This window comes from Canis lupus, chromosome 7 (genome assembly GCF_011100685.1).
Source record: "Canis lupus familiaris isolate Mischka breed German Shepherd chromosome 7, alternate assembly UU_Cfam_GSD_1.0, whole genome shotgun sequence".
NCBI classification, from domain to species: Eukaryota; Metazoa; Chordata; class Mammalia; order Carnivora; family Canidae; genus Canis; species Canis lupus.
Genome location: NC_049228.1, coordinates 32853297 through 32880031, shown reverse-complemented (window position 1 = coordinate 32880031; position 26735 = coordinate 32853297). Strand labels below are relative to the sequence as shown.

Below are 26735 nucleotides of genomic sequence, written 5' to 3'. Positions count from 1 at the left end.
GCATGGAGCAAATTCAGGAAGACTTCTACAGCCACAGAGAAATCCACTCCACTTGTGTTGGTAGAAGGTGCTAGATAATAGTGCAGAAATGGAATGAGCGTTTCTCACATAAAGGGCTCAGTGCATGGGGAGTAGAAACCAAGAGTGGAGTAAATAGAGTTTTATTTTCTTTCATATCAATACAATATGGAAAAGAATAAAGGCTCTTGGTAATTACGCTACTTACATGGTTTGTCTTGTTAATATTTTCAGAAGAGAAAATATAGGCCTTGATGCAAGTATAAGACATTTGATGGTTTATATGTGTCTAGGATATTTACTTTGACAAAAGTGAAAATTCTGGGTGACATTTGATTTCTGCTTTTGTAACGACTAGATTGAGAACAAAGACGGAGATGTAGATAAGGCAGTGTGAAAAGGAGGCAGACAAATTTTAGAACTAAAAGACATAGCAATCTGGTTGGTGGTCTGAGTGATTTCCTGGTCTTCCAGGTGATTACAGTCCCCTCTCTATCAGATGCTGCTTTGTCCCATTCAGGTGAGTAAAGAGAGAGCAGTGAAGTGGAAAGATCCTAAGAACACAGGACATAGACACAGTCTGGGGCCAATACAGCATCAAGACCACTCTGACCCTATAAATCCTCGAGGGAATCTAACATCTATAGCTGTGACACACAGCCTCTCCCAGAGTCAAGGTTAAGTTGCTTCAAAGGCCGTTTCATGAACAGAGGTCACCAACCTGACTCGCATACTAGGGGACAGGGTGTGATTATGGGCAACAAATAATAAAATTCACAAGTCTCCTCATTCTGATGTTTTGAAGGACTTTGCCCTCTAAATATCTTTTCAAGGAGAATTTTTCTGGTTAGAGAGAATAATGAATGACAAGACAATGTGTAGTGGGGTTGCTTGTTGGCAGGGGAGACAGAAGAAAGGCCTCATTACTTCACAGTGGACACACTGCAGCAGCGGGCGACTGCCGAGCCTGGAATCCTCAGTAGTTCTTTCAGCTAATGCTCTTGGCTTTCCCCCAAAAAAGAGGGCTCAAAGAGCCATAGTTGTCACTGAAAGAGTGCCCTTCTGCTCCAGTCATCTCTACCATAGGGGTAAACACTGCAAACAGTCATCAGAAGCAGCATTTCTGAATACCAAGGACCAAGGTAGCCTGTGGCAGTTTTTCTTCCCTGAGGCTACAGAATCACAAAGCTACACTTGTAGACCTCTTTCCAGCCTGAAAGGTAGAGGTTGTTTTTCTGATTCTTTTTCAAGATAGTCCTTCAAGGACTACATTCTTTATGACACTCTTCTCATGGAAAACATTGTCTTTCTTTCAATTGCTCACAACTTGTAAGCACACATTGATATACATGGTTTATTTCCCCATAAATGGTATCTAATTTTCTAAATCTTGAAATGATCTTATGGTTGAGTCTTGCTCCTTTCCTTTTTAAAAAGCTTATCCAGTGCCTAATACTGTCAAACACACTAACATATTTTGTGTGCATGAGTTTGCTTTCAGAAGTGGGGAATTGTGTGCTCATGACCCTGAGATCAAGACTAGAGCCAAAACCAAGCCACCCAGGTGCCCCTCTTTTGGACTTCAAAGGAAAAGTTCTCAACTCTGTTGCAATTTCCCCTTAGGAGACAGGGAGAGCCTTTGATATGCTAGACAGTGTAAGGTACTAGGATATGGCTCACAGGTGAGAAGAGGATGGGAAAAGTGAACAAAAAGATGCAAAAAAGAAGATGGGCAAGAAAATTAATTTGTCCTCTATATATTTAATTTAACCTTCTTGAATTGCTTTATTTAATACTTTTTCTCATAATGTGATCAGTATTCAGGGTTTTGTTCATTGTGACATTTCCTTCATTTTCCTATTTTTTCATCCCTCTCATTCATTCATCTATCAAATACTAACTAAATAATAACAACAAGTAATGCTGGGCATGTCTCCAGCCACTGGAATACATTGGTAAATGTAAGCTTGTATTCTAGTTGAAGTAGATATTTAATCAATAGGTCAAAACTCAAAGACAAAGAATACGTGTGATTTTAGGTGCTGATCGATACTATTAAAAAAACACAAAACAGGAAAATGATGAAGCTGGGCAGGTGTATAGGCTCCGTTCAAGTAGGGCCTTTGGTAAAGTGTTGGGTTTTATTTTATTCACAATGGGGAACCATTGGAAGGCCTTAACAAAGAGTAATAATTACCAGACTTATGATTTAAAAGGACAGTTGTGGCTGTTATGTGGAGAATGGACTGTCCGTAAGAGTCAAAGCTGAGGGATGACACAGGAGGCAGATGAGGGATGATGATGGTCTGGACTGGGTTGGTAGCAATGGCCAGATTTGAAATCAATTTTGGATATAGAGTCACCAAGGCTTACTGGTGGAGTAAAAAAGGACTGGAGGTCTACATAAAATGAAAAAAGGAATCAAACATGATTCCTAGGCATGAGCCTGAGCAATAAGGTGGATAGGATTCCTTTGCAGAGGAATTTTAGTTGTATGTATGTATGTATGTATGTATTTATTTATTATTTATTTATTTATTGAGACAGAGAGAGAGAGTGTGAGCAGGGAAAAGGAGAAAGAGAATCTTAAGTAGGCTCCACACTCAGCTCAGAGCCCAACTAGGGGCTGGATCCCTTGAGATCATGACTTGAGCTGAAATCAAGAGTCAGATGCTCAACCAGTTGAGTCACCTAGGTGCCCCAAGTTTTAGTTGCTTCTAATACATTTCTTCTATGTTTCAGCACACATATGTGCCCAGATAATGAAGTGATTCATGACAAAGAATTTTAGTGTTACTCAGCGAAAACCCATGGATGATACCCACATTTTTATGCCTTCTAAAATCATATATGCAATCACATATTTGTTATCTCCCCTTAGCTAAGAGGCATTTTAACAGGTGTCACTGCTGCTCCTCCAGTCCAAGTCTTGAACAAACACAACAGTGTCTTAACTGATCTATTTTGTCTTAAAATTTTCTGCTCCTTCTCCACATACTAGCTTGAGGAATCTTTTAAAATCACAGCTCGCTTTCCTGCCTAAAGTCCTCTAGGGGTTCCCCATTATGCTCAGAGTAAAATACAATCTTCTTGCTCTGCCCTCTAAGACCCTAGAGGATCTGGCTCTCCCAGCTCTCTTGCCATAGGAACTACCTTCTCCAGCCTTGTCCTTTCTGCCTTTCTGTCTACTCCTTGAACACTTCAGGGTTCCTCTTCTGTCTCTTCCTTCCTCCTGGAATGCTTCCTGAAGTCCCTCACATGGGTGCTTCCTTCTATTATTCAGATCTCTGGTCATATATCTCCTCTCAGCGAGGCTGTCCCTGACCATACTTTAAATGAGTGCCTGTGAAGACTTTTTACAATACTGTCCTATTTGCATCTCTTTACAATGTCTATCTCACACTGAAATGATTTATTTGTTTTCTTCTCTGTTCTCTTTCAACTCACTGGAATGCTCACCACTGTACTTCTTGTAACTAAAACAACGTTGGCAGATAGTGGGCACGCAGTAACATTGTAGTGAATACATGAATCTCACTTTATGCAAAATGTTGATAGGAAAGAACTGGACGGAAGCCCAATATAAAGAAATGACACCATATGCCACATGCATTGACCAACACGGCATGTGATAGCATTCCTTAGTGTTTTGAAATTTAGAACCAGAAATGTTAGAGGAATTGTCATAGTACTTTGGGGGAAAAGATCATAAGGAAGGCAGAACAAAAGACAAAATTAGCATATACTATATAAATAAATGTGTGGCATAAACTATACTAATCTCTATATAGCCTTTTTTTTTCTATATAGCCTTGAATAGTGTCTGGCACACATTAGACTCTTAAGAAATTTTTGTTGAAAAAAGAAAGAAATTTTTGTTGAGGAAATGAATGAATGAATACCTATGAGCTAAAAGCCTACAAATGAGTACAGCAAAGGTGAAAATAAAATGATGAAGCTTTTACCAATGGTGATATTTTTATTCCAAAATAGGAATTCTATTGAGGGTGGAACCTACAGTTTGCTTGAGGCAGCCCCACATTAAACAGACCACCTTTGGTAAGATACAATGGCAGCAGAGGAAAGACCCCTCCCACATCTAGGTGTGGGGCGAGGCTCTGCAGGTTCATCTCCTATACTCAGGGAAAGGGGAGCCCCTCACCCCAGAACATTATGTGCTCCATTGGACCAGCCAAGTAAGTCCAGTGACAATTACTCAAGTAACTAGTGAACATCCAACGCAGTGATTTTGCATTAGCTTTTATTCTTACTATTATTAGTATAAACTGAGTTATTCACCAAATAAATATTTGGATTAAAATGACTACTTACACTAATATCTGTTTAAAAACATAGCCAACATGGGGATAAATCAAATTCAACTTGTTCTGTTTTTCATTTTTAAGAAATGGACCAAAAGGACAAGAGTAAAATAGACAATTTTGTATTTAACGGAAATAAAAATACCTTTCCTAGAAAAGAGCAAATATCCATAAACATCATATTTAAAATAGATTTATTTAAATATCAGAGAAGTTTCACAAGAAGAGGAACAATCTGAACAAGAGATTTGTAATAATTATTAAGACTAATGATGACATAAACCACTAACAGGAATAATATATCCAAAGAGAGTCTTACCAAGCCACCACCAATGACAGCTATTTTTTTCCTTTGAACGTCTGATGACTCCATGACTTCCAAAGTTGTTGTATAACTGTGGTAGCTCCTGTCACAAAGGAAACTGTTTCCTGGCTGCTGACTTTCCTCCCTTTATACTCCCCGGAGCCCTGCCTTTGTGAACCAGCCTAGCCTGCCGCAGTGTTTGAGCTGGGCTAATTCCCCTTGAACTTAGAAGACAGCATTTAACTCCTTAGTAGCCTGAAGCACAATGGGACCGACTTTAAGAAAAAAAAAGAGAATTCAATAACCAAATTTTGAAAAATCCAGCCAAGTGAAGACATCTACTCTCTGTCTTGCGTATAAGACGGGAAATTTTGTAAAAGTACAGTGTTACCGGCTTTTCTTCTCTTTCTACAGCATGTATTCTTACTTCCTTTTTCATTCATGATTAACAGTGAATGCAACTGCCCTCATCTGAAGTCCCAAAGCGTCTTGCACTTGCCTTGGACAGTAAGGTGACTTTGGGGCACAACTGATGTGCTCTTGTTATTAGGACCAGTCAGGAAGCACACCTCGAGGGTCCTCTTGGATTGTCTTTAACAGACCACCAAGGAAAACTATGTTAATACTTCCCGAGCAAGATTTTGAATTTGTCACTGACCACACTTCCCTTTTTTTGCATTAGCTTCTAGAAACCTTAGAATCTAATTTGTACATTAAGAGTGCTTCTTTAAACTCATCCCTGAATTCATATTACCTCTCCACTTCTTTGTCTTCTTTCATCCCATTTTACATGCATATTATTTATTTTTGGTACATATTTGTGAATTGAGGGTTTTGTTTTGTTTTTCCTGGAACATGATGCGTAAAATAAAGTAAGAATGGGTGGCTCAGCGGTTAAGCGCCTGCCTTTGGCGTGATCCTGGGGTCTCTGGATGGAGTCCCATGTGAGGCTCCCTGTGAGGAGCCTGCTTCTCCCTCTTCCTGTGTCTCTGCCTCTCTCTCTGTGTCTTTCGTGAATAAATAAATAAAATCTTAAAAAAAAAAAAGGGATCCCTGGGTGGCGCAGCGGTTTAGCGCCTGCCTTTGGCCCAGGGCGCGATCCTGGAGACCCGGGATCGAATCCCACATCAGGCTCTGGGTGCATGGAGCCTGCTTCTCCCTCTGCCTGTGTCTCTGCCTCTCTCTCTCTCTCTGTGTGACTATCATTAAAAAAAAAAAAAAAAGAATGTAAGTGAGGAACCTTCCTCACTTCCTGGCGAGAGCAGAGAGCACACAGGTTTCTCCATGGTGAGGACCTACTTAAACATCATTGAATAGCGGCCCCTTGTGGATAAGTACTGTTACAGTTGCCAGAAAACTTCTTTGCTGTTAGATATTTTTATTCATTTATTTTGAATAGGTAATACATTCATATGGTATGAAACTCAGAAGACACAGCAAAAGGGTCTTAAAGTGAATAAGTCTTCTGACTCTGGCTCTTGGCCACCTATTTCTTCTGCCCAGAGACAACCACTGTTTTGGTGTTTGGGTGACTTTGTTCCTCTAAAGCCCCTGCCCCTTCCATCCCCTTCCCTAAATAGTAGCAAATTTGATACATTTTTACACTTTTCCACACCCTTTTTTCCCCACAACATATAGCTTGAGAATTCCTATATGCTCTCTTGTTCTTCTTCTTCTTTTTTTTAATCATGGGCTGTAACACAGAAAAGAGTAAAGTACACAAAAAAATATATACAGTAGTACAAGAACTTATTGTAAAGTAGACATCATTCAGGACCAGAAAAAAAACATTGCCAGAACCCCAGAAGTCTACATGTGGCCCTTGCCTACCACCCCTTCTTCGTGAGGCTTTTTTTTTTTTTTTTTAAGATTTTGTTTATTTATTCATGAGAGACACAGTGAGAGAGAGAGGCAGAGACACAGGCAGAGGGAGAAGAAGATCCCCTGCAGGTAACCTGATGTGGGACTTGATCCCAGGACTCCGGGATCACAACCTGAACCAAAGGCAGACGCTCAATCACTGAGCCACCCAGGTGTCCCTCACTTTCTTGTTTTATTTATAATTTTACTGACATACATGCATCCCTAATATAGTTTAGTTTTATCTCCTTTTGAACTAAAATTTAAATAAATTCATGCTTTTTTTTCTTTGCAACTTACATCTTTTTCTCAATATTATGCTTCTTAAGATCCACCCAGGCTTTTGCATGTGATCCTAGTTCATTTTTATTGTTGTGTATTATTTATCCATTCTATTGTTGATGGATATTTGTGTTTCCAATATTTTAATATTGTGAATAATGCTGCCACCCTGATTAATTTTGCATATACGATGCAGTGCACTCATATATAAGTACCTTTAGAAATAGAGGCTTGTTATGCATATTTTTAACCTCTCTAAACAAACCACAGTTATGTTCTGAAGTATCCCACTCATTTTTACTTGCCACATGGAAATTCTAGTTTTTGCATGTCCCACAAGTTCGTGCTCTATCTCACGGTGGTTTTAATTTGTTCTTATTGTTGATGAAGGTGAGCACCTTTTCATCCATTATTCACCATTTGCTGTTCTTCTTGTGCACAGTGCTTCTTTTCTTGAGTAGTCTTTTTTTTTTTTTTAAGTGACACTGGATTTGAGTTTTATTCTTTATATATGTTGCAGATAATTTCTTTCCTTCTTGTACTCTTGTATGTTTTTCCTTTCCTAAGAAAAGGAATTAAGAATTATTCCTTTTGATGAAAAGGAATTTTCATCATATTCTTTTGATGAAAAGATATTAATTTTAGCAGATGCAAGTTTATCAGTCTGGCTTTGTGACTTTTGCTTTATGTCATGTTGTATAAATATTTTCATAGCCCAAGTTTCATTTTATTTTCCAAATGAATATGCAGTTTTCCCCAGTACTATTAAATGAAAGACTTTTCTTCTCCCACTGTTGGCTTTGTCCAGTGTTCAGTATATATGGGTATGGTTCTAGATTTCTGTTCTATTTCATTCCATTTACACTACACATGCCTATGCCAGGGACAATGCCACTGCCAAATTACTGTAGCTTTAAAATAAGCCTTTGATGTGTTAAAGAATTTCGTCTGCTTTGTCCTTCTTCAATAATTTTCTTGACTATTCTTTCTTAGTGCTTTGCATTTCTATCTAAGTTCTAGAATGAGTTGGTGAATTCCAACAAGAAATAAAAACAAAGAACCCTGTTGGGTTTTTGGTTTTGGGGGGGGGGTTGTTTGTTTATTTGTTTGTTTTTACTGAGAGGTTATCTGGAAAGCATACCATATTTAGCACACGGAGTTTTTCAATCCAGAAACACTGCTTATCTCTCCATTTGTTTGAGTCTTCTCCGAAGTCTCTCCAATTTTATATTTTCTCTCAAAGAAGTTTCACCTTTCTTTTGTTAGATTTATTTCTAGGTATTCTTTTGTTTCTCATTTGATTGTATGTGATATCTTTAAATTCATTTTCTGTTGATGGTATATAGAAGTACAATTCATTTTGGTTTGTTGAGTTTGTATCTAGCAATATTGCAAAACTCTTTAATACAAACTATAGCTTCTTTTTTTTCCCCCCACCATGATCATCATGATAATGTTTTATTCTTTTCTTTTCTTTCCTATCAACTGAATGACTGCCTACTGCTTTGGCTAATTCCACAGTTCAATGAAATAGAAATGTATTTCTTCCGTTTTAAATAGATAAGATTTCCTAGTTATCCTACTCATAATGGTTTTTAGCAAACTTTTACTGTAGTCAGAGAATATGCTCTGTGCATTCTTCAAATATTTGAAATTGGTGAGAATTGTTCTATGGTCAGAAAGGGGTAAATCTGTATAAATGCTTTATTTGCCTGAACAAAATGTGTGCTCTTAGTTAACAGCATGAATTTTCCTATACCTATTCATTAGGTCAAATCAAGTAATCATGTATTCAAAACTTGAGTGTTCTTACGGATTTTTGGTTGGCTCATTTGGTCAATTACTCAAAGAGGTATGTTTGAAAATCTTACACTTAATTAGTATTTGTCTATTTCCTCAAGAGTTTTGCCCTCTATGAAACAATCCACATTTAAAATTGCTATATGCTGGGGTACCTGGAAGCTCAGTTAAGCATCTGACTCTTGATTTTGGCTCAGGTCATGATCTCAGGGCCGTGAAACCGAGCCTCACATTGGCTCTGTGCTGAATGTGGAGCCTGTTTAAGACTCATTCTCTCTCTCTCTCTCACCATCTCTTGCTGCCTCCCTCTCTAAAAAGTAAAAAAGTAAAATAAGATTGCTATATGCTACTGGCAAAATAAAGCTTTTATCATTATGAAGAAATCTTTTTATCTGGGGATATGATTTTTGCCTTCAAGTTTAACTGCTTGATATCAATCTTACTTCTCTGTATCTGTTTAGTATTTATATATTATATCTTTTCCAGCCTTTCAATTTCAGCTACTTTGTATCTATGTGTTTTTAATGTGGCCTTTGTGAACAGCATTCATTTGAATTTTAAAAATCCAATCTACAATCATTATCTTTTAACCTGAGTCTTTGGTTTTCTATAGTCTCACTAAGATGTATGGAGGTAAAGATTATGTATCCCAGTAGTTTTCCATGTTACTTATCCTTTCATCTTTATTTTTATTTTTGCCTTTTTGTGCTTCCTTATCCATAGCTTCTTTTAATATTACCCAATTTATTGATTCTCTCTTCTTCTGCGTCTAATCAGGTGATAAATCCATCCAGGGAGATCTCAATTTTAATTATTGTAATTTTTAGTTCTGGAATTTTTATTTGGTTCTTTTTCATAGCTACTACACTATTTTTAGCTTCTAGTATCTGTGCCAAAATTCTCAAGTTTGTCTTTTGTAACTTAACATAACAAACACGATTGCCTTAGGAGCTGTGTCTATAATTCTTATTGTGAGTTTGTTTTGACGATTATTTACTTGTTGACGGGGGGGTAGATACCTATGATCTCTAATTTCCACGTGCACATTTATTTATTTTTCTTAGAGAGAGGATGCATGCAAGTGCAAGCACGGGGGAGGAGCAGATGGAAAGGGAGAGAATTCCAAGCAGGTTTGGTGGGCAGGGTGGAGTCCAAATGTGGGGCTCAGTCTCATGACCCCAAGATCATGACCCAAGACAAAAATCAAGAGTTGGATGCTTAACTGACTGAGCCACCCAGGCACCCCTCCATGTGCACATCTTAAACTGAGTGCTCAAAAAAAAAAAAAAAATTGAGCGTTCAAAATTGTGTTTGAAAAAAAATAGGGATAGTTTGAAGCCTATTGAGCCTATTATCAATATAATGCTTTAGAGAGGATTTTTTTTGCTTCTGCCATGTTCCTGTGGGTGATCCAGCACTTATTTGCTGGGTAAAGTGAGCAGGATCTGTCTATCTTTAGAAAAGTTATTCCTTTGGTATCTATACTAGCCCAGATGAGGGTCAACTGGTGACCTTCACTCTGTCTGGTCTCTTTCAGCCTAGGAATTCAAAGCTTTTTTCACAATACATGATGTTCTCTTTTTTTTTTTTTTTTTTTTTGATGTTCTCTTTTTGAATGTTATTTATTTGGAAGACAAACTCATAGAAGTACTCAATTGGCAGTTGGGCACAGATAAGATATACTGATGTTTACATGTAATTCTCTGTTGAGTAGCTAGAAACATACCCTTTCTCTTTTATTCAGGGAAGCACATCTGATAGTATATTATTTATGAGTACCATTTAATTATTAATTTAATTATTTAAAAATAACTTTTAAATTTTGTTAATTTATTATGGATGACATTACCGGCCCACCTCACAAATGATATAGTTAAAACCATTTATCACATTGAGATTGACTCTGAGGATGCTGATAGCTGTTGTTCTAGGGCATTTCTACAGTATTTATGAAGTGGGTCAAATTACTTTCCAGTTTTGGGCCAAAAAACATGATCAAGCAAGTAGATGAGATAAAAAAGATTAACAGTGGGATTCCTGGGTGGCTCATTGGTTAAGTGTCTGCCTTTGGCTCAGGTCATGATCCTGGAGTCCCAGGATCGCATCCCATATCGGGCTTCCTGCATGGAGCCTGCTTCTCCCTCTGCCTATGTCTCTGCCTCTCTCTCTCTGATTCTCTCTCTCTCTCTCTCATGAATAAATAAAATCTTTTAAAAAAAGGAGATTAACAATGAGTTGTACATTTCTATGCAGCCTGCAAACGACATGCTGATAGATTGATGGGTAATATTTACTATTATTTTGCTATAAGTACCAGCCTTTTCCTCATTTCCCTCTTAGTGGAACAGAATATTATATGACTGTTTCTCCTGGTAGGGGGTATTTTCAAGTCTCATCTTGCCTTTTTTTTTTTTTTTTTGACAATCCAAATCTAAATGAAATTTGAATTTATGAAGTAGCCATATTTTATAACAATATCTGAATAATGTGGATTTGATATTCCTTGGGTTGTAAGAAGGAAGAGATAATTAACTTTTTATATGAGGTTGGAAGGAGAAAACAGATTTGGGTAAAATGACATATTGATGACTTTTAGAAATTGAAGGACAGCATGAGGGCTTGGGTGGCCAGTAAGAGAAGAGAGGATTAAAAGCTTGAACAAAGTTTAGTGATTATGAAACAACATCTCTGAGCATTGTCATTTATCCCTCTATTGCTAAAAGTTGGGTAGAAAAAGTTGCCTTAGAAAGGCCTCAGGAAAGTTAAAGATTTATCACACCTTCTTTCTCTGGAGCTTTCTTGAGGCTGAAGAAATTAAGAAATTGGTTAATTTCCTGCATCCTCTGAGTTTGAAGAACTTGAGACTATGGGATGAACAAGGTACTTACAAGGTAACTGCTGTGTCAGGAGCAGCAACAGTTCATCCTCATGGGGATTAAGTTACTTGTTAATCCCTAAAATAGGTCCTTTCCATCAGAAATTACTCCAAGAGGATCATACTTTATAGTATGCTTTATAAGAGACACTGACTATTTCCACTTTTCTCTGCATTTATTAACAAACCTAACAAATTGGTATTATTGGAAAAAATAAGGTTGTAAAACATTAAAATTTAACCAAGACTAATAAAATATTTGCTTTGCTGTTTTCGTCATTCTTCTATGGTTGAAGTTGACAGAATATTGTCTTACTTTGTTTGATGAACTCGGCTTGCTCAATAATTGTTTATTCATTTCACCAGGGCCTCTACTTGGAGCCCTCTGCCTGGAACGCCCCTCTGTCTGCGTGCCTACCCTTCAGTGTCCAGGGCTCAGCTCAAACACAATATCCTCAGGCTGATCTCTCTGCATAAAAGATGAGCCCCTCCATCTTTCTTTAAACATCTTTCAGCTTACTTCCTTTGTTACATTTACTAGTGCATGAAATTTACGATTATATGAACTAGTACATGAAATTTACGATTATATGAAACCTGGTATATTTATTTACTATTTTCTTTTTTTTTAATTTTTATTTATTTATGGGAGTCACAGAGAGAGAGAGAGAGAGAGAGAGAGAGAGAGAGAGAGGCAGAGACATAGGCAGAGGGAGAAGCAGGCTCCATGCACCGGGAGCCCGACGTGGGATTCCATCCCGGGTCTCCAGGATCGCGCCCTGGGCCAAAGGCAGGCGCTAAACCGCTGCACCGCCCAGGGATCCTACTATTTTCATTAGCAAATAAATAATAGTGGAAATGAGCAGGGAGGAAACGAGATGGACTCAAGATATAATTTTGAGGTAGAATGGCCAGGGTTTGTTGGTAAGTTGGGGCATAGTGTCTTCATTGGTCAGGGAATAGGAGCAGAGTTTAGGGATCAAAGAAGACTCCCAGGTTTCTAGCTTGAATAACTGGTGATACCATTTACTGACTACAAAAAAATGTGCTGGGCATGGCCACTAAGAGTTTTCCTTTGGGGTATTATCAAGTTTGAGATATGAGTATTGAGTTAGGTAAGTAAATAGGGATATTAAGTCTACAGTGGATACATAAATCTGGAACACAGAGGAAGAGTCTAGTCTGGAAAAATAAGTCTGGAGGCATCAGTACCTCAGCATGAAGATGGTATTGAAAATCATATGAATGGAGAACCCCTCTCATGAAAGAAGAATGGCTGGAGAGATGGCTGAGAAAGAGACTAATGTGTGTATTTCATTACTATTTACATAAAATTTTAAAAACACACAAAACAACCATACATATTTTACAAGAATACATATGAATAAAATGAAAGAAATAAACACATTATAGTAATTTTCTGGAGACCAAAATGAAAAAAAAAAGGTGTAAGAAATGAATAGAAAAGGAAAAAATAGTGAAATCAAATATGAATGGACCTTATACTCTCTAATGTGCTATAAAGTTAAGAATATGGTTAACTCAACGCTCTCTATGGTAGATTTACTAAAAAATTTTAAAGAAAAAGGTTAACTAAGGTCATATCGGACAGAGCCCTGAGTCACTTTCTCATTTACAAGTGAAAGGCTGGCAAAGAATAGTATGAAGAAATAGCCAATGAAATTTGGTAGGGGGAGAGATTTCCAAATTACAAAGATCAAGAAAGATATTTCCAAGGAAAAGGCATGTCAATTGCCTTTCAATGCTGCTGAAAAGACAGAAAACTGCCCATTGGACTTGCACTATGGTTAGTGCAAGGCATTGGTAACCTTGACAAGAGCAGCATCAGTGAAGTAATGCTTACTGAAGGTCGCTGGTGCCTGGGACTGACCCGCTTATTGAAGAGAGAATGAGAGCTGAAGCATTGAAGATGGTGCATAAATACAGTGTTTTCTAGAAATGGGGATGTAGTTGAAGTGAGATGCAGGGTTGGGGCTGGTTTGCTTTTTTAAACACAAGAGATAATACAGGGAGTTTCGGTATCAATTCTGGCAATGGTTCAATAAAGAGAAATAAACTGATGATAGAGGGTAAAAAGGTGGAAAATTTAAGGAGCAATGTCTTTGTGAGGGTGTGGGTTCCAGCACATTAGTAGAAGATTTGATTTTTTTCCCCTTTATTTTTCTTAGAGAACAGAGGAAGTGTAGGTTAATTTGTGTTCTTATTCCTAATTTTAGTGTTTTCCAACGTTATTGTACATGAACATACTTTAAAGAATCAAGAAGTTCTACAAGACATTCAACATAAGCAGGGATCCCTTTCTACCTCTCCGCCATTTGTCCCCACTCAGATCCACCATTTCCAGCTCCAGGTATATGTCTGTGTCTCTCAGTGACATGCCAGTACAGTACTATTCTTTCTTATTTCTTTTAGTTTGTGGTTTCAGGTCATGACTTCCCACTATCAGAAACGAAGATTAATGTGTTTTCATATCCTTATTCTTTTAATATAACATTATAATTTTGGTTAGGACAATATTCAATTTTTGATTTATTTTAACTATGACCACTCTAATTTAATAATGATCATTTTTCCTTTCCTGAAAGATACAACTGTTTTTATTTCTTCGTTTAATAGTTGTCTTCTTTTCTTTGCTGAATTTCCTAAGGCATTAGAAATTCATTATCCAAATTCTCCCCTAGTTCTCTAAATCTTTCATGAATATATTCAAGGCTTTAAACATTTTATATTCTGGAAGAAATAACCTCCTGGAGGTTCGGATCTGCTTCAGTCTGAAGTGGTTGCTCTTTATGCTAAGTGCAAGCTGTCATACTTTCATTTAGGGAGTGTTCCAAGTCTTTGTTGCTTATGTTGGAGACTTTTCTGAAGCTCATGCCTGCCTCTCCCTTGGTTTACTTCCTAGTTTCAGTGGAGCGCTTTCTCTGGAGGTTTTCCGAAAAAGGATAGATGGAAGCAAATTTTTTGAGATCTTGATCACATGAAAATATTTTTATTCTATCCTCATACTTGATTTGGCTGGGTATAGAATATCAAGTTGGAAATAATTTTCTTTCAACAATTTGAAGACATCAATCAACTGTGCTCTAGATTCCAAGGTTGTTGTTGAGAAGTCATAAAGATTTCTAACCCTCTGTAGGTGGCTCATTTAATTTTCTCTCTGGAAATTCTTCTTTTTGCTCCAAGGGTTGTAACATCTCTCAATGATATATCTTATTGTGTCCTGTGTTCCCAACTGTTCTAGACACTTGATAGGCTTTCATTCTGAAACTCATGTCTGCTACTTTTAAGATATTTTCTTAAATTTGTTTGTTTAATGGTTTCTTGTACATTGTTTTCCAAAATTATTGAGATGTTGGACATACTGGATTGTCCTCTGGTTTTATTAATTTATGTCTCATATTTTCCTTCTCTTTGAATATTACCTCTACTTTCTGGAAGACTTTAAAGTTAAATCTTCCAATCTTTCTATCAAGTTTCTGAGAAATTCCTCAGTAATCTTCCAAGCTTGGAGGTATACTGAATTAGAATATTCAAAGTCTTTATTTAGAAGGAGGATATTTAGACTGATAAGAATAAGGAATTAGTATCAATTTTGTCAACTATGTTAGATTTGGAACAGAGAAAGAGAAAACGATTGCATTGTTCACTTGGCTTTCATAGCAAGGACAGTGAGTCCTGTGACTTGAGCACAAAGAAAACAGAAACACAAACAAACCACACAAATATCAACAAGAAAGCAAGTCAATATTATTATAGACAAAGTTCAAAGTAACAAACAACAAAAAAAAACCCATCTACATAAAATAAAAAACATTTCACATAGATAAGAGGTTGTATCCTAAAACTAAAATATAGTGTCAATGATTAATTTAAAATTACATTATTTTTCATTATAAAGTAATGTAATAAATGAACTAGCCATTGTTTCCCTAATTTCAATTATTGCATAACACCTTTATAATATATTTAATATTTTGTTTCAAATTGATGTATATTTTATTTAAATAAAAATGTAACTTTATACTATGGCTGCAAATGGAAAATCAATTTCATTGATGAAAAGAAGGGAAACATATAAATTGTAGCTGAGGGGCACCTGGGTGGCTGAGTCAGTTAAGTGTCCGACTCTTGGTTTTGGCTTAGGTTATGATCTCAGGGTTGTGGGACTGAGTCCTATATTGGGCTCCATGCTGAGTGCAGAGTCTCCTTGAGATTCTCTCTCTATCCTTTCTCTCTCTCCCTGCTCCTCCTCTGCTTATAGGCTCATGCAATCTCTCTCTTTAAATAAATAAGTAAAACCTTTAATAAAAAAAAAAGAAAAAAGAAATTGTAGCTAAATTCTATACCTACAAATTAAATTTCACCAAAGACTTTCCCTCTACTTTTACAAAAGGATATTAACAAGTGTTCGAGAAGTATAAAATATACACTTGCACCAAAAAAAAAAAAGACTCTTTCTTACTAAATGGGTAGGGCTAGAAGAAAATTAAAAAATAGGATAATAATCAATATTAATTAATGTTGCATTCCTGGCCCACCTACAATCACCAAGGTACCAAGAATGGTATATATCCCACACTTACAGAAACTCTGAACTAGATTTCAAGTCAGGAAATTGGGAAACACACCCATATATATGAACAAAATGAATGAAATGAAAATAACAAGATATGAACCAAAGAAGCACATTAAAAAAAAGTTGATATATGAAGCCATAATTCCATTTCTCAAAAATTCAAATTGTCATTGGAAGAGGAGCTGAGCTCCTTCCCCAAAAAACTCCCAAGTGATGATTGCCTTTTCTCTACTCTGAGAAATAAGCTTACTAGAAGTCATAGGAAATTTAAAAAGTATCTAGAACAACCAGTTACCTTTTTAAAATTATTTTTAAGAGTTCAATAAAACCAATATGCAATATTTCCAGGGATTAAGAGGAACAGCTGGGATCCCTGGGTGGCACAGCGGTTTGGTGCCTGCCTTTGGCCCAGGGCGTGCTCCTGGAGACCCGGGATCGAATCCCACGTCGGGCTCCCAGTGCATGGAGCCTGCTTCTCCTCTGCCTGTGTCTCTGCCTCTCTCTCTCTCTCTCTGTGACTATCATAAATAAATAAAAATTAAAAAAAATAATAAAAAAGAGAAAATTTTCTGGATTGTAACACATATCAATAGGTGTTTATTGAAAGGGATTACAATAGACCATTTATTTAAAGTCTAGCAATTTGGATTTAAAAACATTAAACTGTGGTGAAAACAGGAGATATGCTCAAAGTAAAAATGAAAGAAAACTATCCAAAATAAAACGAGAAACATACATCAAGCAGATAATAACTAGGTGGCATAGAAATATCATTATTGATAAAAGAGGTTAAAATAATAAGCAACGATAGGAGTACAGAGTGATGTCACTCCAGGAAGTGATGTCACTTCATGACCCATGAAGAAACCATAAACTTACGTTCACTGAGCATTGTGTATAACAGCAAAAAATACTCTTGAGAAATTGTATAAATAAAATGTTTAATATTTATGCGACAGAATACTCAGTAAAAATTTTTTTAAAGAAAGTGTGCTAAATTGGGGATCCCTGGGTGGCTCAGCGGTTTAGTGCCTGCCTTTGGCCCAGGGTGTGATCCTGGAGACCTGGGATTGAGTCCTGCATCCGGCTCCCTGCATGGAGCCTGCTTCTTCCTCTGCCTGTCTCTCTCTCTCTCTCTCTCTCTCTGTGTCTATCATGAATAAATAAATAAAATCTTAAAAAAAAAAGAAAAAAGAAAATGTGCTAAATTCATGTGATAGGAATACTATTAAGTTAAAAAGATCATGGATAGATCTCAAAAACAGTTCGGTTATAGAAGAGCAAAACTTTAAATTTTTAAAACCATCGTTTTTGCAGATCAATATGCAAAGCAAAAAATACACAGGTGAACCGAAAGGATATGTAGCAAGATAATGATAGTTTCTGGGATGATGGGAAGAAAATGCCTCTCCAGTATCAGTAATTTGTTCTCTCTTTTCTTTTACAAGGGATGTGGAGCAAAGCATCAAAATGTTAGCATTTCCTAGGAAGTGATAGTGATCGTTAGTAAATGTTCCTGTAGTTTCTGTCAAACTGATGACAACACCAGTACTACTATCTTCACCCTAAACTTTGTATTGTTTGCCTGTTAATGGTGGGACACCTAAGTATGTGGGAATAGGTGGTTCACTGGTTCCTAAACCCACTGTGTTATCTTTTGCTTCTGGATTTCTTTTATTCTGACGCTCTAACTTCTACATAGCTGCGGGGCTCACCTTTTCATCACGTATTCTGGTAATTTCTAAATCATTGGTTGACAAAGATATGAAGAGTTCAGGTGAGGCCTTGGGAGTTCTGATTGTAGTTCAACGATCATGCTTACTCATTCAATTCTTCATATTTTAAATATAGGAGTGAAATTCATAAGCCACAAATAACATAAGCAGCGTTACCCAGAGGGTTGACTAACTCTCCTAAGTCCTGGACGTTGGACTCCTGGACATCATCCAATGGTTCCCTTTCATGGTCAACTGCCATCTGGTTTCAAGCTATGGACAGGAGAAGAAGAGATAAACTGTGTTTCAGATGCAATTTAGTATCAGCTCGTGCTTTTCTGTCATACCTATCCTACTAAAACAATAGGCCTTTGATGTGAATATGTAAATATTACCAATGCAAAAAAAAAAAAATCTTGGAGAACATAAATGTAAATAACAAAAATTCCTCAATCACCTATAATTATGGACATCTTCCTCACTAACCCTTTAAACACTTCTTGAGCGCGCCCGTTTAGAAGAGAAAGCAAATTGCAGAGACCTCAGAATGACTTTCTTAGGTGTCGGGCATCATGGGCAATTATTGGACTGTCTCTGCTTTGCTTCGATTTCCACAATTTCTGAATGGAAGATGTAATCTGGAAGAAGCCTTTAAAAGAGTCCAACACGGAATGAGTGATTCCGTGATACATGAACGCTCCTTTCTAGGATAGGTCCTTGACCAAGCCCTGATTCAGTCTCGTTCATCCGCTAACGTTCCCGCCCTCCCGCCTCCCGCGGCATCCCGGCGTCCGACTCTGCGGAAGAACCTCCCTCCCCAGAATGCCCTTCGCACTAGTTTCCCATGAATCCCAGGGCTTCCAGGCTCCGCTCTACGACAGGGAAGTTAAGCCCGCCCTCCTCACTCCTTACTGGCCATTCACGATTGGTCCCGCCCCACCCCCGGGTTTGAGGCTGTTGATTGGATAAGAGCGAGGCGCCGTGGGAGGGACGGGTTCTGACAGCCCGCGCGGAGGGGGCGTGGCCTCAACCCCCCCCAAATTCTACCCAGGCTCCCGCTGCACCATGTATCGCGCTGTGCGGCTCCTCGCGCGCTCGCGTCGCCTGGTGCGGGCTCCAGGCTCAGCCTCCGCCCCCGGCCTCGGAGAGGCGGCCGTGCTTCTGCTGCGGCCCCCGGACGCCGCTCGAATGGTGAGCGCGGGCCGCCAGAGCCCCGGCCTCCCGGCGGTGACCTTCAGTCCTGCGCTCGCCGGCCGGCGGGGCGGGCGGGACGGGTTCCCGGGGCGTCCCGGCGGAGGGCGGGCTTCCGGGCCACGCGGCGCCGCCTCCGCCCCGAGCGAGCTCCGGGGGGCCGGGGCCGTCCGGGCGAGGAGGCGGGCCGCAGCCGCGCCTTGTGCTGCACCCCTGCGGGTGCGGCGGCCCCCACCCTGACGCCCCCCACCTGGCGCCGCCCTGGGGTCCGTGCGGGGGGGGGGGGGGCGAGGACCGCTGCAGCCCCTGCCCCTTAGCAGGCCGGGTGCAGCCGGCCGTCCTCCGACCTGCAGCTTCTCTTCACCCGGGTGCGGCGAGCTGCTCTCGGGCCTCCGGGCGGGGCGGGCTGGAAGTTCTTAGGAGCTTAAAAGACTGCTTTTCGTGAAATTGCATTTCGTCCGTTAGGCTGACTGTGGTTTCCCCCCCCCTTTTGTAAAACTTGGAACGTGTAGGCGGGGGACATTGGATAGGATGTGGCTGTAGCTAAATCAGTACTTTGTATTCGGAAAGGCCTAAGGAATTTCAAAGTCCAGTTCGAGTCTTTTGGCTCTTTACCGAGCGTCGCCTTCAGTAACTTGGGCTTTTAACGAGCATTTTCAACACTTAACGCACGCACGCGTGTTGTTAGGAAGAGTTTGGAAAATAAACGATAGTTGAGGAAAAGTGAACAGTTCTGCACAGACCACTGGGCTGTCGTGTGGGCTTTGCAGTCAGAGATGGGGTTTCAAATCCTACTCACGGTTGGGATTTGGGGCAACTTGTCTTTGTGACTCGGTTTCCACATGTAAAATGCAAATGAGAACAGGCCCTCAGCAGGATTGCTCCTGCGAAAGTACTTTGTGATTGCCAAGTAGTGAGCGCTCATTAATGCCTCCATCTAGTGTATTTCAAAGGCTCAAGTTATTTCTGAACTATAAGTAAACTTCAAGATAATTTCATGGCATGACTATGCCGACACTACAAAACGAGGGGTACTTGATGCTCATGCAGTGCCCTTCTGTAATAGTTTTAGTGCATGTTAGAGCCTTTTAAAAATTTATGTTTTTTTTTTTCTTTCTTTTTTTTTTTTACTAATTTAGTGCTTTGTGAAAGGGAATCGGAGACTGGGGAATCTGCCCTGCTCTAAATGTTCAAAAAAAAAGAGCACTACCTTGCTTTTCCTGTTGTGGTGTTAGCTAAGATCAAATGAAAATAGATTTTTTCCCCCCTAATTCTAAATATATCTTCTGCTATCTAAGCTCAGCTCCAAAATCTTTGTGTTGACTTTATTAAAAGTTTTTCTTATTGCTACTATTGAGAATTTACATGACCCTAAATGCCCTAAGTTACCTTTTATCTAACAAATGTTTATCTAACAGGAAGATAACATATTTATTGAATGCTTTCTAAGTATTGGGTGGGCCAGCTGAAAAAGTAACTACGGGAAAGAGTTTAGAGGCTAGGAGGGTGGGGGAGGGTGGAGATTAAATAAGCAAACAGATGATGCACAGTTAGTTACAATATGATAAAAAGGATCCAGGAGAAATAGTGCAGTTGAGAGTGAGAAACTAATGGAGAACAGCTGTAATAGTGTAGCTATGATACTGCCTTGCTAGCATGGCAGATAGGGAAGCCCTACATCTTTTAAATTCACTTTTCTTTATTTCCTTAATGATGCGCAGGTGGCTCTAAAGTCTGGAAATCTAGATGATATTCTATTTTGCAGTGTAATATCAATAAAACATTTATTATATATTTGTCAGTACTGGAAGACTTGATGGTCACCCTACACTTTAAGACCAGACTTTTACAGAAAGAAACTGAAAACCTGAACACAATGATGTCATATTTTGGATTTTTATCTCTTGAGGTAGTCCTTTTATGTGAGAAATGATTTGGATCTTCTTAAGCACTGAAATATTCTTTTAACCCACTTTAAACTGAGAATCTGAAAGGCATCTTATTTTTTTAGGAGATGCCATGGTTCAGTTAATGGTTATCTTACACATGAATGTACATGGGGGACATCGTAGAGGCTCAAGGTCTGTATTTTTTTACCTTTCTGGTCTAGAAGGGCGTACAGATTTTGAGACTGCCTCATCAATTTCTGAGGTTCCTGGGGTTAGTGGCTGCTAACAGTAGTACTTGGTATTTCTAGGACCTAATGGCAATAAGACTGCAGTGAACATAACCATTATCCCACACATGCTCCTCGAGAAGGGGAGGCGATTTTTTTTTTTTTTTGAGATTTTATTTATTCATTTGAGAGAGAACATGAGTGGAGAGGAGAGAGGAAAGGCAGAGGGAGAAGTAAACTCCCCACTGAACAGAGAGCCTGAGGCGGGGCTCAATCCCAGGACCCTTAGATCGTGACCTGAGTGGAAGGCAGATGCTTAACCATCTGAGCCACCCAGGTGCCCTGAGGAGGTGATTTTAAATAAATGAGCATGAATCTCACAGGGACCCATGGGAAGTCACACTTTGTGCCTGCCCTATGTCTAGTGGGTTAAACTCTGTTAACCTGAAGTGATACACTGACTTTGGCTAGAAACCCTTTTTGGATTGTGGCATATAAAAGCATGGTTTTCAAAAACACTAGTTTTTTTTGTAACAGTGGTTTATATTGTACGAATTAAAAACTTACAGTAAGAGATACCATTCATCATTTCATTTTTCATCAGAAGCACTGATCATTTTCCCATTAATTCAGGATGAGTGTCCCTCCTCTTCTTGCCCAAGCCACTGGAAGAGTTAATGTACATGATAATGTGAAAGATTTTGAAAACCACACAAGTGCTTTTCAGACCTCAGGTGGACTCGTTATGTAGTGGGTAGTTACGAACATTATTATTATTTTGAAAGGATAGATTGGCATAGAACAGAAAATATTCATACTGTCTCATGAAACTTTTCTTTCAGCCTTTTGTTCATATAAGCATGTGTTTTTATATGTACCAGATCACTGTATAAGGGTTTTTTCTGTAGGTTACTGTAAAGAACACTTAAAGGGATTTGGTTTCTGTAGGTTTTTGAAAAGAACATTTAGAGATTTGGCAAAGTTACCTGGTTCGTTCCTCTGTCCATACATATATGCACTTATCTAACAGATGCATAAGCATCTACATAAGCATAACCACCTCTGACATAGCTTTTCTCTAATTCCTGGTGCCTTACAAAGTGTTACAGCACTGCTTCCATTTCTGTTCTACAAGTTTATGCAACCTGTATATATCCTGGGTTTAAAATAAAGGATAACTTTGGCTTTTTGCCATAGTTATTACCTACCTAAGCTGCTGCAGAGAATGTTTATTGTTTTAAAGTTGGAATGTTGATTTTTATTATAGGGACAGTAAGCATATTTTTTGAAGTTTTTGCTGAGATTGTGATTTCAGCCACAATTGACTTCTGTACTTTTTTTAATGATTACTGTCAAGGTCCTAGAATTTGATTTGTTTCCTGATTTGGAATTTAAAAATTGTTAAGGTTTAAGCTGAAAAACAAACATAGTAAAATATATTCATCTAGATCTTTTCAAGTAACTTTGAATGGATCTGAGTTTTACCATAGAAACCAGTTGGTTAGGGGACAAAGTTATTGCTGTTTTATGATGACAGTTTAATACTTTTGAATACAGAAAGTGATGATGTAAATCTAAGGAGTTGAACCTGATTTCACAAGTGACTAATTGAAACTGATCTCCCTTTGGAGTTGGCATCTTGTTGATGAGAGGAAGAAAACCTGCCTCACGTGTCCAGTGCCACTGCTGTCATTGCTGGTGTTATTGGGCCGAAGTATACTTTAACATACATGGATATTTCCTACGCTATCTAAAACAAAGATCATAATACAAAATATTTTTATTTGTGCATTTGAGATACAGAACCCCAGGTGCTTTTGGTCTACAGGGTAGGAAGCAAGTAGGTATACAGTGGTGTAAGTGTAACCAAGCTCTACTAGAGAGAAATCTAACTACGCATCTTCAGACTTCCTTTCTTCTTCAAGGTTTGGGGTACAACTCAGGGGCTGGTTGTGGCCAGTCTGGAGTTACTCCCTCCATTTCTTGGCTTATGGAAGTGGTAACCAAAAAATAGTAATCTGAACAGCTTTTGGATGTGGACAGTCCAGGGTTTGAGAGTTTCAGGCCCTTCCTCTTACTAACTGAGTGATCTCCTGAGATTATTAATCTCCTTTATCCTCAGTGTTTCCTCTAAGGTGGAGATGATAATAGTAAAATCTCCTAGAGTGGTTGTGAAAGTCAAATAAGGTGATACTTGGAATTTGTTACATAGCACAATAAATGCTGAAGTGTGATTATTAGCTGCTGCTTCATTTTGGCTTAGGCCAGTCCTCTGCAGACTTTTTTAGACATAGAAAAAAAAAGGACCTCATTGGTAATACTACTGTATTTCTACCTACATGCTTTTCTATTTCTGCAACCTCAAAGGCTTTATAGCATATAAAGGGTTTTTTTTTTTTTAATCCGTCTAGCTCCAGACATTTAACTACCAATTAAATTTTTCATAGGACTATTTACTAAAACAGAATTACTTGGCTAGGGATTTTTAAATCTTCTGAATCATCTGGCCATGTTTATTTCATAATTAATTCACATTAATTAAAGCTCTGAACATCTATCGTCTCCTTGACATAAATTATCACATGTAAATTCTAACTTTGTGTTTTATAACAAATCTTTTTTTTCTATAGTATTCTAAAATATTTGTTGAGGAGTTAACTTTTTTATTAGCATAATTTAATGTACTTGGTAGAATCCTAAGGTCTCCATAAAAGGTACTCTGGATCATGGGTTCTTATTCTGGGTGGTGGATTGATTTCAAGATATAAACTCTCTAAAATTATAAGTAAGATTTTTTCGTATATGTATTTGTGTTCATTTTTCTAGAGAAAGGATCCATAGCTTTCCTCATATCCTCAAAGGGTTCCATTGCCCAGAAGAAGTTAAGAACTGACCTAGCCCATCCTCTTTTATCTCTACATTTAATTTATAAATGAGGAAAACTGATTTGCTGAAGGTGACACACCTACTAAGTGGGGCACTGTTGACTGCAAAGCCTGGGTTGTTTATATCGCACTATGCTATGGCTCATGATTAGTATTTGTAGATCATGGCTAAACTCTGCTTAAGTATCTAGTATTTACAAATTTTAAAGTATCATTCTTAGACCATTTCTAAAGTTCTGACTTGGGTACTCTGAATTGGCCAAAGCTTGACCAATAAGAATTATACTCCTGAATTGGAAAAGATTACTATTTTTACTTCAAAGGAGTTCCTTTATCTTCTGCATAGTGTATGAATTCTACAGTTTGTCTTTAACATCTGCATTGTTTGCAAATGATATCTGATAAGGGGTTAATATCCAAAATATATAAAGAACTTCTACAACTCAACACTAAAAAACCGCAAATAATCTGGTTGAAAAATGGGCAGAGTACCTGAATAGACATTTTTCCAAAGAAGGTGTACAAATGGCCAACGGAGGCATGGAAGGATGCTCAACATCACTAATTGTCAAGGAATTCCAAATCAAAACCACAATTATATATCACCTTACACCTGTTAGAATTTTTTGACTAGAATCAAAAAGGTGTAAGAAATAACCAGTCTTGGTGAGGATGTAGAGAAAACAGAACCCTTGTGTGCTGTTGGTGCAGCCACTGTGGGAAACAGTATGGAGGTTCCTCAAAAAATTAAAAAAAAAAAAGAACTACCATATGATCCAATAATCACACTACTAGTTATTTACCAAAGAAAGCAAAAACACTAATTCAAAAAGATAGATGCACCCTTGTATTTTTTTTGTAAATTTATTTTTTATTGGTGTTCAATTTGCCAACATGTAGAATAACACCCAGTGCTCATCCCATCAAGTGCCCCCCTCAGTGCCCATCACCCAGTCACCCTCACCTTGCACCCTTGTATTTATTGCAGCATTATTTACAATAGCCAAATTATGAAAGCAGCCCAAGTGTCCATTGATAGACATATGGATAAAGAAGGTGTGGTGTGTGTGTACGCATGCGCACATGTGCGTGCAATGGACTATTACCCAGTCATAAAAAAGATGAGATCTTGCCATTTGTAGTGACATGGATGGACCTAGAGGGTGCTCTGCTAGGTGAAATAAGTCAGAGAAAAACAAACACCAAATGATTTCATATGTGGAATTTAAAAAAAAATGAGTAAACAGCAGAAGCAGACCCATAAATACAGAGAACAAACTGATGGTTGCTAGAGAGCAGGGGGATGAAGGAACAGGCAAAATGGGTGAAGGGGTGTGGGAGGAAGTACAGGCTTCCAGTTATGGAATGAAATCATTCATGAGGATGGACGGTACAGCATAAGGAATATAGTGGATGGTATGGTAATAGTGTTGTGTGGTGACAGGTGGCAAGCATAGTATGACCTACCAGGGTTGTTGAAACCCCATGTTATACACCTAGGGCTAACATAACATTGTTTGTGTCAACTATATTCAGATTAAAAGCAGAAAAACGTGACAAATTTCTCAAGAAAGGAACTGGAGAGTGGAATGAGAACCAATGGGATTTTTTTGTCTTTGTAGAGTGCCTATTAAGGTTTCTTTCCCCTCACACCTAGTAGGATATTATTGTTTTGATACTCTGTTTCTTTTCAAGCTATAACAACGTCTTACTTTTCTCTGTAGGCAAGCCAAAATTCCTTTAGGATAGAGTTCGACACCTTTGGTGAACTCAAGGTCCCGAATGATAAGTATTATGGCGCCCAGACTGTGAGATCTACGATGAACTTTAAGATTGGAGGTGTGACAGAGCGCATGCCAGTAAGTGGTTTTATGGAAGCATTGGCTTTATTCGAATGAGTCCCCTTATTTTATAAATAAATATTTTACAGAGTTAAATAGGAAGCTACTATGGAACTAGGCCTTGTAATAACATGTTTCTCTTTAAGATATCAAAGAACTTTTTGAAGTTTAGGACTATTATTTTGAGCTGTGAATTTGGATATTTTAGAGTTTTATTTGACAGAACTAAGTGATTTATCTTTTTCTTTTTTTTTTTTTTAATTAGGCTCCACACCCAGCATGGAGCCTGACTAGGGGCTTGAACTCTGCAAGGCCTTTAGATCAAGGCCTGAGCTGAAATCAAGAGTCAGACACTAACTGCCTGAGACCCTCAGGCACCTCATGATTTGTCTTTTTATTCTTGCGGAGTTTTTTCAGATTTTTTCCAGAATTTTGCAGTTTAAACATTTTTAATTTTAATACCTAATTTTTTAAACTGATTCAAGACTGATTTTTTAAAAACTAATATAAAAGAAAACTTTTTTTAAAATGTTATACTTTCTGTCTTGGTTTTAGTTTCCAGAAAAGTATACACAAATACATAAAAATATTATTCTTCACCATATCTGCCATGTAATAGACAATATATATGTTCAAAGCCACATGAATAATTCAGTGATTAGAAATCTTTCTACCATATTTCATTAAATCTAAGACGACATCAATTAGAAGATGCACCAGTATGTAGCACTAAGAAAGAAAAAGGCTATCAGAGTTGTGACCTGTCATTGGTTATGTGATGCGTCTTGGTTTCAGAGCTGTCAGAGTGTTAAAAGAATTGATGGAATAGATTACATATGCTGTTGGAGCCCAGCTGCAATGTGAATATTAACTAGTCTGTGCCAGAGTGCAGGATAGGCTAGGAGCCTAGAAGTAGCCAGGCTTCATCC

The 26735-nt window shown here is 38.2% G+C and overlaps 2 protein-coding genes and 1 long non-coding RNA gene across 4 annotated transcripts in view; 1 reads left to right on the top strand and 2 right to left on the bottom strand.

Moving 5' to 3' along the window:
• Positions 1 to 4754, bottom strand: part of KMO (kynurenine 3-monooxygenase) — a 52861-nt gene extending 48107 nt beyond the window's left edge. Inside the window, 1 exon segment of the mRNA NM_001195512.2 lies at positions 4660 to 4754. Within this exon segment, the coding sequence (NP_001182441.1) occupies positions 4660 to 4713 (54 nt within the window). The 5' untranslated portion in view covers positions 4714 to 4754.
• A 1514-nt stretch (positions 4755 to 6268) lies between these two features.
• On the bottom strand, positions 6269 to 19003 carry LOC106559037. 2 transcript variants are annotated; one of them, XR_005362175.1, is made up of 3 exons: positions 18315 to 19003; positions 17951 to 18046; positions 6269 to 6337 (listed from the first exon to the last, which is right to left on the bottom strand). It is a non-coding gene; the product is annotated as an uncharacterized LOC106559037 (long non-coding RNA). The 2 variants fall into 2 exon arrangements; XR_005362174.1 differs by lacking the exon at positions 6269 to 6337 and adding an exon at positions 15696 to 16576.
• The window catches only part of FH (fumarate hydratase), a 27002-nt gene continuing 19062 nt past the window's right edge, over positions 18796 to 26735 (top strand). Inside the window, exons 1-2 of the mRNA XM_038542675.1 lie at positions 18796 to 18964; positions 25690 to 25824. Coding sequence (XP_038398603.1) covers positions 18839 to 18964; positions 25690 to 25824 — 261 coding nt within the window. The 5' untranslated portion in view covers positions 18796 to 18838. The remainder of the gene's footprint in view (positions 18965 to 25689; positions 25825 to 26735) is intronic.